We start from the raw sequence: 13,895 nt of genomic DNA on the forward strand, positions 1-13,895 counted from the left end.
TCAATGAGAAGATATGCAATGAGATGAAAGGAAGAGTGGCACACACGAGTTAGTGACACAGGTATAATGTTTCATTCATGTTGTTCACGCGAGATGGAACACCGAATCGACTAGTGCCTTATTTGATGATAGATCACGTGAGTCATTGCACGTAGCGACGAGTGCGACTTATGTAATCAGATAGCTAACGCGTAATTAGCTTAGCCTCATTTCAGATTTCTTGGTTATCACCGGTTATTGCATGATGAGAACCTTTATAATTAATGTTTGAACCTCAGGGTTAGACTCACATAGAGTCATAACACATTGTGTATGATGTCATAATATTGCGATTAGAACTATTGGCTTACAGTTTTAGATATTCGAAACCTTTCTGATTAAAGTTACCTATTACGTTACACGTAAGCTTGATTTAGAACCCATGTTGATTACGATCACCTACTACGAATCGAAGGACGAGATGCGAGGGGAATGAGTTCCCGAAGATGGTTAAGAGTTCAATAAGAGTTAGAAGCATCGACAATGGTTCGATATTGAAGTTAAGGAATTGGGATTCTAATGAGACACGGCGAGTATACTCAAGTTAAGTAAACATACCTTAGACTATCAGAGATACCGCCCTTTGTTAGAACGTATTGGATTAGACATTTAGTTTAGTAAGAATAATGAAAGTGTTGACTAAGATCATTACATGCCTTAGCATTACGTATGGTGACACATACCCTGTAAAGATGATCAGAGGAGCAAACCCTATTTCCCTTTTGAAGGCGTGATGATTCCGAAGGTCTTTTGCAATGACACTGAAGAGTGATTTAATTATACGGTTACATACAAGCGCTATGAGAAGGAACACTAAGTACTAGAAGTACTACATTAAGATCATGTAGAGGAAGATTGTTGAGTAAGGTTGAGCCTACCTTATTTCGCCTATAGAAGATGTTTAGGGATTGCATTAAATTAGGAGGCAGACTCCAAGTTTGAGAAGCTCTAGAATATTCTCAAGGACATGTTCAAGATGTCAAGGAGAAGTGGTTTTTAGACCAAATGTACCTTTTGCAGCCAATGAACAAGAGTTACCAAGTTCGGGAAAGTATTTCCGAGTGACTAAGAAGTAGTTGTGTCGGACCTGGCCAGTCCACATAGCCAAAATCTCAGTAGTCGTCATATATGGGTCTTTAAACCCATATATTTTAAACCTTCATCTGAAAAGCCAACCGGGTTCAGACTATTAGGTCATTTCATTTCGACCTTTCAGTCAATTCATTTCTACCCTATGGTTATTCATTTATAATTGTTTGGCAAATTATTGGATATTTTAAACCTTCATCTGAAAAGCCAAACGAGTTCAGACTATTAGATCATTTCATTTCGACCTTTCAGTCAATTCATTTCTACCCTATGGTTATTCATTTATAATTGTTTGGCAAATTATTGGATATTTTAAACCTTCATCTGAAAAGCCAAACGAGTTCAGACTATTAGGTCATTTCGTTTCGACCTTTCAGTCAATTCATTTCTACCCTATGGTTATTCATTTTCAATTGTTTGGCAAATTATTGGAACACTTTGCCTAATTGCCAATTGTGATTTGAATCATTGCGATCCACTAGCTGTTGGTAGATTTTCTGTAACCCAAGGACAAACAGGTACTCATCAGATTAAATCAGTCAGACACGAATGCCTCGGCCCAAGGGTCAAGCACGTGATGCATTTAGACCATTCCGTATGTTTTTAGTAGGACGTTTTCGTGTTCTTCGGAAACGATGATTGTTCCGATGCTTTGTATGCCCCTATGTCGGCTTAGTTGTTTTGACTAGTACTAAAACGCTGGTCCACCGGACGTAACGTGACTAAGTTCTTTTGTGATGATTTTTGCTAGACCGCCAGTCCATCACGTGTAGTACCTGGATAGATCAGTAGATCCAGGTTCGAATGTTGATGTAAAAGTCCTCATCAAGGCAATTTTCCATAACTATGTAGTGACCCCATCGATCTTTTGCAGCAAGCTACTTCCGCCACGTTTTACTCACATGTTAGCATGAGAAAGAGTATGAGCGAGTTTTGAGAACCAAGAAACGGGTTGCAGATTTGATGATATGCGTCTGAACACTTTTCGTAATGTAGTAACGACTATATGTCAACTCATCGGAATGCCACCAAGACGAGGGCGTCCGAGAGGAGGGAGAAGAATTCCCCGAGATGATTAAAGAGGTCCAGTACCAGGGCCAGGATAAAAATAACCCCACCATCCATACAACCAGAAGGTAGAATAGAGGAATTATTTCTACGACAAACCACACCTATCCTCGGTGGGATATGAGATCCAACGGAAGCTGAGACTTGGACCTATGGTAGGAAGCACAGAGGAAAACGATGACAGCTGAACAACTGAAAAATTTTACATGGGAACGTCTATAACATGAAATATGACAAGGATATACCCACGAGCTATTGCAAAAAGAAAGAAATGGAATTTTACAATCTAAAACAAGGAAGAATGACTAGTACTCAATACAACACGATGTTCTGTGACATGTCGAGATATGCGCCAGAGCAAGTACACACGAAATAAAAGATGGCTAAAAATGTTGTGCCGGTCAAAGGCACGAGATCCGGATGGCCTTGACAGGCCATTGGGGATTATCTTACACGAAATCGCTTAGTCGAGTAATGGACGTTGAGGCAACAGGGCCGAGAGAAAGACCAGTAACAATGCCTATGCCAACATCTCCACATGACTAAGATCATGGTGGTTGCCAATCGAGATTTAAAATATTGAAGAAGAGCGGTATCCCAATAGATAGACTCGCACCATAAAATCTTGTCTTATCACAATGAGCATAGTGACGACTAGGATGACTCAGTTTGTCATTAGTTATCAACCACTAGGAAGTAGTACTTTTACAATTAGAAGGATACATTAAGCGTCAAACTATCTTTTGACTTTGGATCGGTAGAAACAAAGCTGCTTCTGGAGTCTCGAGCAGAGAACCGGAACAATTACTGTGTATGACGAAGTTTTCGATGGAATGCTAAGGTATGTTCCACGATGGTGGACACCGTTGAGAAACGCATAAAGAGGTTTGGAAATGAATTATGTCATGAGATATTGAATTTTCCCTAACAAGCCAAACCGATTTTACGCAGGAGTAAGAAATGAGCGAGACTCTCATATTTAGTCACTACTATCCATTAGTAAAGGAAAACCCACGCACAGTCAAGGTATAGACTACCTTAAGATGGTCGTAAAGAAAACAAATGGGACAATAGTAGCAATTGCCAAGCGAAAAGGAAGCTATGGCAATAACAATCATCCCAACAACAGGGCTAAGAAAAACCAGGGTACTCCTAAACATATAGGAGATAATCAACAAAGGATCCTGCCCTGCCCAAAGTATGACAAGAACCGTAGAAGATACTGCAATAATGGAAGAGTGAAAGTGAAGGTTGTTACACAGTAGCCAGAAGGGTATTTTGCAAACCGTTGTCTAAATAAGGAACAAGAGACGGGTCCATGCCGAACCTGCTTGTCCAGGCTTCGTATATGCAAACGATCCATGCTTTTCCCCAACCAAACAGTAGTAACCACGCTAGCAGCATAAGAGACAGCAACAACAACATGTGCGACCCTGTCACGTTAGAAAGCCACGGAAAGCTAGAAAGAAAGAAGCTGATAAGTCCACGTGGGATTAACATAGGTAGGAAAAAAAGGGGATGAGAATTTAGCAAAGTAACACTTAAGAAAAAGTATCCTATATTGATCATTTGTCGAGGATAGATGGCATTTTTTTTTTTTTTTTAGCTCAGAGGATCGAGTGCATTCTCAAAGATATATTTGAGACTTGGATACCACCTACTAAATTTTTGACCAGAAGATGTACCTAAGACGGCCTTCACAACCAGATTGGCCATTATGAGTTAGTAGTGGTGCCTTTCGGATTGATCAATGCACCAATTTGTCTTAGTTTTCATAGATGATGACTCGACCTACTCGAAGAACGAGAAAGACCATGAGGAACACCTGAGGATAGTCTTAGAAACGTTGAGAATAGAGAGTCTTTATGCTAAGTTCAACAGGTGCGAATTGTTGACTCGGTGAAGTCATATTTTTAGGGCATATCATGTTATCAGAAGAGATCAAAGTGGACCCCAAAAAGGGTACAAGTTGTACATGAGTGGAGACCACCTACAAATCCTAATGAGACAAGAAATTCTTGGGATTACCAGGTTATTATTGTAGATTCATAGGATGATTTTCCAAGATAGCAAGGCCAATGACACAATGACTTAGGAAATGAATCTAATTTTCGTGGATGAAAGAATGTGAGAAGCTTTCAAGAGCTCAAGGAGAAGTTAACAACACGCGAGTGTTAGCCATTCCAATAGCTGACAAAGAATATGTGAATTATACGTACGCGTCCAAGAGGGGACTTGGTTGCATCTTGATGCAAGACGAAAGAGTGATAGCTATGCATCACGACAGCTTAAGCCACATGAGTTGAACTATCCAACTCATGATCTAGAATTAGTTGTAGTAAAGACACCACCTATATGGATTTAGGTGCGAGATGTTCACAAACCACAAAAGCCTTAGGTACTTTTTCGAGCAGAAGGACTTGAACATGAGACTGAGGAGATGGCTCGAACTCGTGAAGGATTACGATTGCGGTATCAATTACCACCCAAGGAAAACTAATGTAGTAGCTGATGCTTTAAAGTCGTAAAAAAACTCAATCCGAGTTAGAACTTCTTCTCGCTCAAAAGGACACACTTGTAAGGGATTTTGACGGATTGAAGATAGAAGTGGTTCAACCACCGGCAACGACAAGAGCAATTATTGCAACTCTGGTAGCCGCCCCAGACCTCAGAGAAAGGATCATCAGCGCCCATAGAGCGGACGAAAGTTTGGAAAGGGTTCGTCTTAAGATCCGAACAGGCATGCCAGGAGGCTACCAAGAGGCAACGGATAACGCCGTTCTTTGAAGGAAGATTGTGTGTTCCCCATAACGAGGAACTCAGAAATGAGAACATGAGTGAAGCTCATGACACACCCAGAATGGAAGTGGGAGCACATAGCGATGGATTTCGTGACGAGTCTACCCAAGACAAATAGAGGCAACACAACCATTTGGGTAATAGTGAATCGACTCACGAAGTGTGCTCATTGTATACCAATACCAATCACCTACGGGTCAGACAAGCTAGCTCAGTTGTACATCCGTGAGATTGTACAGCTACATGGAAAACTAATATCCATTACTTCGGGTAGAGATTCGAAATTTACTTTTAGATTTTGGATCAGCTTGCAGAAAGAGTTGGGAATCAATGCTGCCTTTGATCGAGTTTGCCTACAATAATAGTCATCAGGCGACCATTGATATGGCACCTTACTAGACGCTTTATGGAAGGAAGTGTAGATCGCCACTTTACTAGGATGAAGTGGGTGAGAGAGAAGTTTTAAGACCAGACATGCTCGATGAGATGGTTGAGATAGTCCGCTAGATCAGAGGACGAATAAAGAAGGCACAGGATAGACAGAGATCTTACGCCGTTTCACGATTTGAAATAGGAGACAAGGTCTTCCTAAAGGTATCTCCCCCCCAAGGGATAACTAGGTTTGATGTCAAGGGAAAGCTTAGATCCCGATTTATAGGACCATATGAGATTCTAGAGAGGATAGCTCCAGTGGCCTATAAGTTGGCATTACCGCCAAGTTTTGGAAACGTCCACAACGTTTTTCACGTATCACCACTCAGGAAGTACGTTCACGATCCAAAGCATGTGATCCACTAAGAAGAGATGATCCTTAGCCCAGACTTGAACTATGAAGAAAAACCCTAAGCTATTATAGGACCATATGCAAATTTCGGGACGAAATTTTTGTTAAGAGGGGTAGGATGTAGCGACCCGCTCTTTTATCAGTAGTTAATTCCAGTTTTTCGTGTTTATTTATCTATCTTTTGGTAAATTAAGCACTTTATGTTTTCAACTATGTTTCTGAATTTCGTATTTTGGAGACAGAGTCACTACACTAGCAGTATGCATTTATTTATCTTCGCGTGTTTAAAGACCGCGACGAGAATCTTTGAGTCGATGAATAATTATTATTCAAAGTTATAACCAAGTTAGCTAAGTTGTGTTATTTATCAAGATGGAGTTTATTTCACATTGTTGCTTAAGTCGTGAATTACTTCCGACTTTATCGTTATTTAAATCTCGGGTGTAATACCCCGGATTTTCGATCCTAGGTTTCATATGATCCTATTGATATTACAAGGATATGATAGATCCCTAATTCCCGGTTAAAAAGAATAATTATCCTAGCGATGATTTAATGAGTCTTGATGCCTAGGTTTTCTCTAAAAAAAAAAGAGAGACGGTAAATAAGAAGATGATTATTTTATTTTTCCGTGTGTTGTTGATTTCAATAAATATATATATTTATTTTCATTTCAAAGTATGAAAATCAAAGTGCATATTTATTTCGAATACGCGTTTGTTTTAGTTCGGGTTTGAACGATTACGGGCCCGTATAGAGGGCCAAAGGTGGGCCGATTTTTAGAGAGCCTTGGGCCGATTTTAAGGCCCTATTTTAGAGCCCAAATGCAGCCCATTTCAGCCCCCAAAGCCCACTTACACATCAGCCACCCTTTCAAATTCAAAAGGGGACAAGGGTGAGCATTACATGCATGGGGAACTACCAAAGTGCATGGGAAGTGCAAGAGTCTCACAACCAATGCACCCATGCATTGGTGGCAGACACCCTACCCTCCCCTAGGCCTCATTTTCGTGCTCCCCTCTCCCTAAAGCCAAGAGTTGGCTGATGCAACTTCCTCCATACTCTTTAACTCTCTCTACAAAGCCTAGTCCTCACTCCACATCCACCCCTCTCCATTTTCGTCCCTCCTTCCTTCCCCCACTCTCACAACTTTTCTCCCACCATTATCACACTCCATAGAAGCCCTTTAAGCCCCAAGAGAAGTATCAAAGCAAGGGAGAGCGTGGGAAACCTAGGGCGTAAAGTTGGAGTGAAGATTGTGCTTCGAGGGTGAGTTTTCTTTTGTCTTCTCAACTGAAAATACTTTAAGACCATGGAGTTTTACACATATGTGTGCTATATTGTGTGAGGATATGTTTTATGGTTTTGGATGTTTATTTTGGTAGAGTTTATTGGGTGAAAAACCGTGCATGAGGTAAGGCAGCGAATCTGCCATAAGGACACTGCTCCGGCAGTGTTTTGCAAGGCGATTCCAGCCATCCAAACGGTCCCCAAAAATTCCCAAATTAATTGTGTATCATATTTCATATGTTTTCTACACTTTGGTAAACTTTCAGAAGGTTTGGAGCTCTTATAATTTATTTATGAATTTTTAAAACATCACTGCCCATCTGGAATACATTGTTGGTAAATACTCTTTGGGAGGCCATAAGTCAAGTTCCAATCGGTGAAAGCCTTTGAAACTTGAATATGTCACTCTAGACTCCCGTATCTTTCTTTTGGCTTCGGCCTCACCATTTTTGAGTAAGGGAAACAACCGGTATAAATTCTTGAAATCGAGTTCTTATTCCTTGTACCATCCAGTAGGTTTTACAAACCTACGACTTCGAGCTCGCAAAGGCCGACTTAAATCTTTGATTCTCAAGTCTATCTTTCTACTGAATATTCACTGACATGTTGGGAACTTCCTTGTTCAGTTTTAGAATTTTTGGTGAAGCCTAAAGTGGGTTTTCCGATTTATGTTCTGAATCTCCCAAACTTGAACTCTTTTTGTGCACTGAACTTTAGACAGTCATATCTTCTAAACCATGAACCTTCTTGGGGAAAATCCAACTGGAGAGTGTTACACTCTCTCCCTAGTTTCCGGATTGACCCTTGGAGTTCCTAGTGGAGTTTTGTAATGGGAGATATGAATTTTAAAAGAAGGCCCATTGACTTGGTTCTAATCTGGAAATCTGAAGTTTCCAGATTTTTGCTTGTTAAGTACCCATCTTTGAGTGGGCATATCTTGCTCGTTTGAACTTTGTCTCATTCGATTCAAATTGGAGAATGATCCTTGAAATGTCTAGTTTCCAGAATGTCTTTTGGAGCCTCATTTGGAGATCCGAGGCGGATTTGGTGTCTGTTACAAAACAACCCCTTAAGAGCTCAAGTTGTTGAATTATTTTCTATGTATCAAAGTTGATTTTAAAGGATGTTTCATGAAAGATTTAGTATATGTGCGTAACGAGTTTGGGACATGTTTTGTGCAAAGTTTTTATGAAAATGAGTGAGTTAACCTAGATAAGGCATCAAGATAAGCTAATGCATAATCCCTAGTTCGATTATGCGTTGTAAGTTCGGGAATAGGTTGACCCAGAGACCCTAAGTAGACAACGATTCTCGTTATCTATGGTATGTGCTAAGTGTTAAGAACTCGTCTTGTAGGAATTGGTTCACAGGACGGTACTACAGCTTAAGATCACCTCTCTTCCATACCGAGGATCAGGTGGGCTTTACTTTCATATATATCAAATGAGTTTAAATGTTACATTCAAGCAAGTTATTTCATGACAAAATCTTTGAGTTAAAGTTATTTCAAGTATTGTCTTGCCATAAAATGTTTCAATTTCAGTATGATATCTATCTGATGTGGCTTTGCCAATTATGTAATCGAATTCGGGTCCTGAGCAGTTGATAGCTATCCTGCCAGGGCTAGTGTACACCAGTGACCGTGAGCCATCTAGCGGGTTGGCCGGTCAAGTGACCGTGAGAGGTGGCCACCTCTCCGGCACACAGTTCCAGATATGATAGATTACAAAAGAACTTAGTCTGATCAGACGAACTTTAAGAATCACAAATGAATTTAGTAAGCTTGGGCTTCTTTAGCTAAAATTCCCTTGCTGTACTGTTTATGATGGCATGACAATTTACAGTTTTGAAGCATGTATTTTATACTTAGGCATACGTGCCCACTGAGTGCTCTTGTACTCAGCCCTGCATATATTTCTAAATGTGCAGGTTGAGCAGTGGCTGATGAAGATGAAGTGACGAGTGGAGCTTTTGTCATAAGTTGATTGAATAAACTCTTGGATACATGTCTTCATACATGTAGTCAGATTATTATTTCCGCTGCGTATTCTTAAGTAATAAGCCTCTTGATTTAAGTTCGGATTCATCCGAACTTACTAGTTATTTGAATCTTTGTAGCTAAACATAAGTTATTTTATAAATGCCCCTTCACTGTCAATGATTAAGTTCGATCCTTCATTAATTATTTTTACCCCTTTCTATCCCCGCTTCTAATTTCCCTCCCTTGGTCACGGTTTCCCGGCTTGGTTATCCTTAATTAAGTCCGGTCGTGACAGACAAGTATTTTCTTATATTTTCCCATTAATTTCATTTTAGTTGAGTTTCTTTGCCGCTTGAGTTTTAGGAGAATTCTCACTGATCCCTTGGGAGACGATTTTGCTTGCTACTGTCTGCGCAGTGTGGGCATACCGGCTGACTGCCGGATATTTTTGGTGTAAAACGACGCATCAAAGTTATATATGTTTATGCATGTTTGTATTTTCGGCATGTGCCCACTGAGTATTTTTATACTCAGCCTTGCATGTATTTCTAAATGTGCAGGTTGAGCAGGCGATGGAATGGATTTGTGTTGAGCGGATTCTCTTTTGATGATTAAGTAATGAAACCTTGAGTATGCATCTTCATATGTATAACTCACACGTATTTCCACTGCAACACTCTAATTTTCGTTATTGCTTCTATATGAACTTAATACTATTTTATTTCGGATGATGTCACGTGGGTCTAGTCTTTGATATGAACGTTTGTAATTTCCCAAGCAGTCATATATATTAGTAATTGCTTTAAATGATTGTTTTTTTTCTTAAAGTGTTTAAGTCACAAATAAATTTCCTTTCTTTTTCGCTTCTTAATTCCCACCCCGAGTCATAACCCCGGTTAATCCGTACTTAGGTATAGTGGGTTGTGACATTCACTCACATCAGTCAGAGTTTTATGTTGCGGCTGGGTTGATTGATTATTACCTCTGATTCACTGGGCTTTCAGTTATTCCGTCGGAGATATTTGGATTCCTGTTTTCGCCACAAATCCCCTTGGTTTACTTCCTCTATCTGGCTAGGCAATATGGATTCTGTTAGCTCTTTGATCTCAGACACTTTCTATTCTTTTCTAGATTGACAACTGACTTGGTTATAGGCTCATTGACAGGATTGAGATTCCCAGCGCTGTCCATCCGCATCTTCAACAGCCGATCTCTAATTATTTTTATGATAGTTCCTGGTATTTCACTTTGGATTTTCTGGTGGCTTTTCCTGAGATTACTTTTGACATTAATTGTTTCGACCCCTATCTCTGGGGTCGATGATCGTCGTGCTTGGACTCATTCTCACTTTGGAGAGGTTACTTCGTCTTAGCCATGGATCATATTCATCCTAGCTTTCCCACCGTGGACTGGGGAAAGTGGATTTGGCCGTCTTTCATCCCGGTTCGTCGCTCTATTGTTACTTGGCGCATTATTTTGGGCCGTCTCCCGACAGCTAGCCTTTTGCGCCGCCAGGGCTTCCAGGGTCCGGGGTGGTGCCCGCTCTATAGGACAGCCGAAAAGTACAATGTTCATCTTTTTTGGGAGTGTTCGATTGCCAAGCAGGTCTGGAGTTCTCTTTTTGCTTGGTTTCACTTTGATGGTTCCTCTATTTCGGATGTGGGCAGCTTTATTTCCTGGGCTATGTGTGTTACTGCCAGTAGGCAAGTCGCGAACCTTTGGCCGGTCGGTGTCATGTCCATTGTTTGGGGTATTTGGAACCATCGGAATAAGGCGGTGTTTGATGATGCTTCTATTTCTGCCACCACTTTGACTGTCCAGGTCAAGGCTTTCATTCTTGAGGCTTCTCGTTTCAATCTTAGCGAGATGACTAACTCGGTTGAGGAGTTGCCGGTTCTTCATGGTCTTGGGGTGCCGGGCAAACCCCGTCGTCCTACCTCTTATGTTTATGTCTTTTGGCTACCTCCTCCGTATCCTTGGCGAAAGATCAACATTAATGGGTCTGTCCATGGTTCGCCGCTCTGTATTCACGCAGGTGACATCATTCGTGACTCCAGCACTGTGATTGGGTGCTTCCATTTTGCTGCTGGTAGAGACTGGGCTTTCAAGGCAGAGCTTTTGGCTCTGATTATTGCCTTGGAGCAGGTGGTGGTCCAAGGTTGGGATTACATTTGGATTGAGATAGACTATACTTATTTGGTGGATCTCTTATGTTCTTGCTCATATTCGGTTCCTTGGCGGTTCTTCAATAGGTGGCGGAAGATTCTTCAGGATATTACTGACTTGCATATTATCATTACTCATATCTATAGAGAAGAGAACCACGTTGCTGACTTCCTTGCTTCTTCTGTGGTGGATGAGGGTTATTGGCCTTTTGCTATTCTGTATATTCTGCAGCTGGTGCGAGATGACAATTGTTCTCTTCCCTATGTCCGGATCGTTCAGTAGTTTGTCTTTGGTGGGTGTTGGTGCGGAGCGCTAGTTTGGAAGTTTTTCAGGGTTCTGGTGTGCTGGTCTCTGCTCCTTCCATGTGATCTCCTTTGGGTTGCTCTCTTTAGTTTCTGCTGCTTTACCAGCATTTCTATCTCTCTCTGTTTTTGGTTCTTGTTTATGTTTTTTATGTTTTCTGTCTCTGGCTGGTAAGCCGGGCTTCCTAGGGGAGATGGTTTGGTCGGAGTCTCTGAGGTTGTCCCATTTCCGCTTACCGCCGGTGTTTCCTATTGTCTCTCTAGACGGGCACTCTTTTTCCTATTTAAGGGTTTTCCCTTTGGATTTACCTTAAAGAGGTTTTAATGAGGCTCGACCCTTAGTTTGCGCTTGTGCTCTTAAGGGTTTTGGATCTTTTTGTTCAGTTTTTTTGTTTTTCTCAATAAAATTTATATTTCAGTAGTTACAAGCATATAATTTCATACAAAAATGCATAACTTTGAACAGAAAAATGCATTACATTTTTACAAATTATGTATTTTCACTACCTCACCCCACACCACGCCCCCCAAGCCATTTTGTTTTTAAAATTTTACAAATTCTAGTATTTTCGCCACCCCCACCCCCCACCCCCAAGCAAAAAAATTTATTTGTTTTATTTTTTCACAAAACTATTTTGTTGACCGCTGATCCACCGCCCACCACGCCCTCAAGCTATTTTTTTTTCTTTCATATTTGTGAAAAAATCAAATTTGTTAAAAAAATAAAAAAATAATAATTTTTTTTGGGGGGTAGGGGGGGTGCAGTGGTAAAAAAGTAGATTTGTGAAAAAAAAAATTGGCTTGGGGGTGGGGGGCAGAGGTCAAAAAATCATATTTGTTAAAAAATAAAAAATAACTTTTTTTTTGCTTGGGGGGGGGGGGGGGGTTGGGGGTGGTGCAGGGTGGGGTGAGGAAAATAACAGATTTGTAAAATGAAATGTATTTTTTGTATAATTTAATGCATTTTTTTTTGTGAAACTTTATGCATTTTTGTGTGATTTTATATGCATGTGAAACATGTCTATTGGTTTTTTTTGGGAGGGGGGGTGGGATAGGGGATGGTGGTGGGGAGGGCTTGGGGGATGGTATAGGGTGGGGTGGCGAAAATACCAAATTGTTAAAATGAAATGCATTTTTCTGTTCAACGTTATGCATTTTTTGTGTAAAAGCTTTATGCATTTTTATGTGATATTAGAAGCATGTAAAATATGTCTATTTTGAGAAAATCTAAAAAATTATTATTTTTATTTTATTTTTAATTTTGAAAAATATATTCTGATTTTACCCATCTGCAGATTTTGCCTTGAAATGTCTTGGAAGTTCCTTGCCACGTGTCACAATCTTAATGCGCCACATGTCACAATTGTGTGGTCAAGATTGGGTACTACGATACTACATTAAGACATGGTACTATATGATCCTATATAAAAAAGAAAATAAGTCATTATTTATAAAATGGATGAAGCATTGACGAGGAGTAAATACGCATCAGCGTAGTTACCCTTCTATACTTCCATTTTATATACCGATTAAACATTCCCTATTGTGCAGAACCAAGAAGGGCTATGCAGATTGTCGGACACCCATGGCATGCGCAACCTTATCCGGCCTTGAAGACTCTTTACCGCGCAGACCTATCCGTGCAGACCTATCCAGCCCTGAAGAACTCTTCACTGTGCAGTCTTAGCAGGCATTGAAGAACCGCTTCCTGCACAGACTCTGTCGGCATTGAGGAGCCTTGCCCACGTCAACTCAGCAAATGCCTAGAGGCCCTATTCGGCGCAGAATGCCCTTAAGAAGGTTTGCGCAGACGAATCAAGACTCGATGATAGTTGGAAAAGCTGCAAATTCGTTAATAAAAGGACGAATCGCAGGAGATAATGACGGCCACTACCTTTTCTGCATGTGGAGTACGTGAAACACTAAAACGACTATTGTACCCTTCTTCTTTGTAAACCCTATAAATATATGTGGTCGTTCATTGTAATAAAGGAGACTCTTTCTGATAAATAAAAGCATAAATATTTTTCATTAGTGTTCTTGGTGTTCTTCAAGTCATCGGTAGTCTAGATCGTCTCGGAGCTCTCAAATTCGAGTTATTCAGGTTCTTGTCTCTCCCTTAACCAGTCAGTAGAGGATAGAAAAGGTTTTTGTTTCACCAACTAGCGTCGTCTGTGGGAAAATTTTGAGCTATGGCTTGAGTTTAGTTAGTTTCAGTATTTTCGTCTTTTTTGTTCTTGGTTGTTTCTACTTGGATCTGAATATATCAGCATGTTTTGGGGTGGATCTGGGGATATGAGGGGCAAATCGATGTTTTTGGGATTTTTGTATGACATGCATGTTTGATCCCTCATGATTTTAGTTTCTCTGTTGGTAC

The 13,895-nt window shown here is 40.5% G+C and overlaps 1 protein-coding gene and 1 long non-coding RNA gene across 2 annotated transcripts; both read left to right on the plus strand.

The window, feature by feature from the left end:
- The first annotated feature begins 6,830 nt into the window (after window positions 1-6,830).
- LOC130989127 (uncharacterized) lies at window positions 6,831-9,227 on the plus strand. The gene is made up of 3 exons (XR_009090487.1): window positions 6,831-7,048; window positions 8,426-8,486; window positions 8,999-9,227. It is a non-coding gene; the product is annotated as an uncharacterized LOC130989127 (long non-coding RNA).
- A 1,557-nt stretch (window positions 9,228-10,784) lies between these two features.
- LOC130990779 (uncharacterized) lies at window positions 10,785-11,498 on the plus strand. The gene has a single exon (XM_057915012.1). The coding sequence runs from the start codon at window positions 10,785-10,787 to the stop codon at window positions 11,496-11,498; it is 714 nt and encodes a 237-aa protein (XP_057770995.1).
- The last annotated feature ends 2,397 nt before the right edge of the window (window positions 11,499-13,895 follow it).

The sequence above is a fragment of the Salvia miltiorrhiza genome, chromosome 6, assembly GCF_028751815.1.
Source record: "Salvia miltiorrhiza cultivar Shanhuang (shh) chromosome 6, IMPLAD_Smil_shh, whole genome shotgun sequence".
NCBI classification, from domain to species: domain Eukaryota; kingdom Viridiplantae; phylum Streptophyta; class Magnoliopsida; order Lamiales; family Lamiaceae; genus Salvia; species Salvia miltiorrhiza.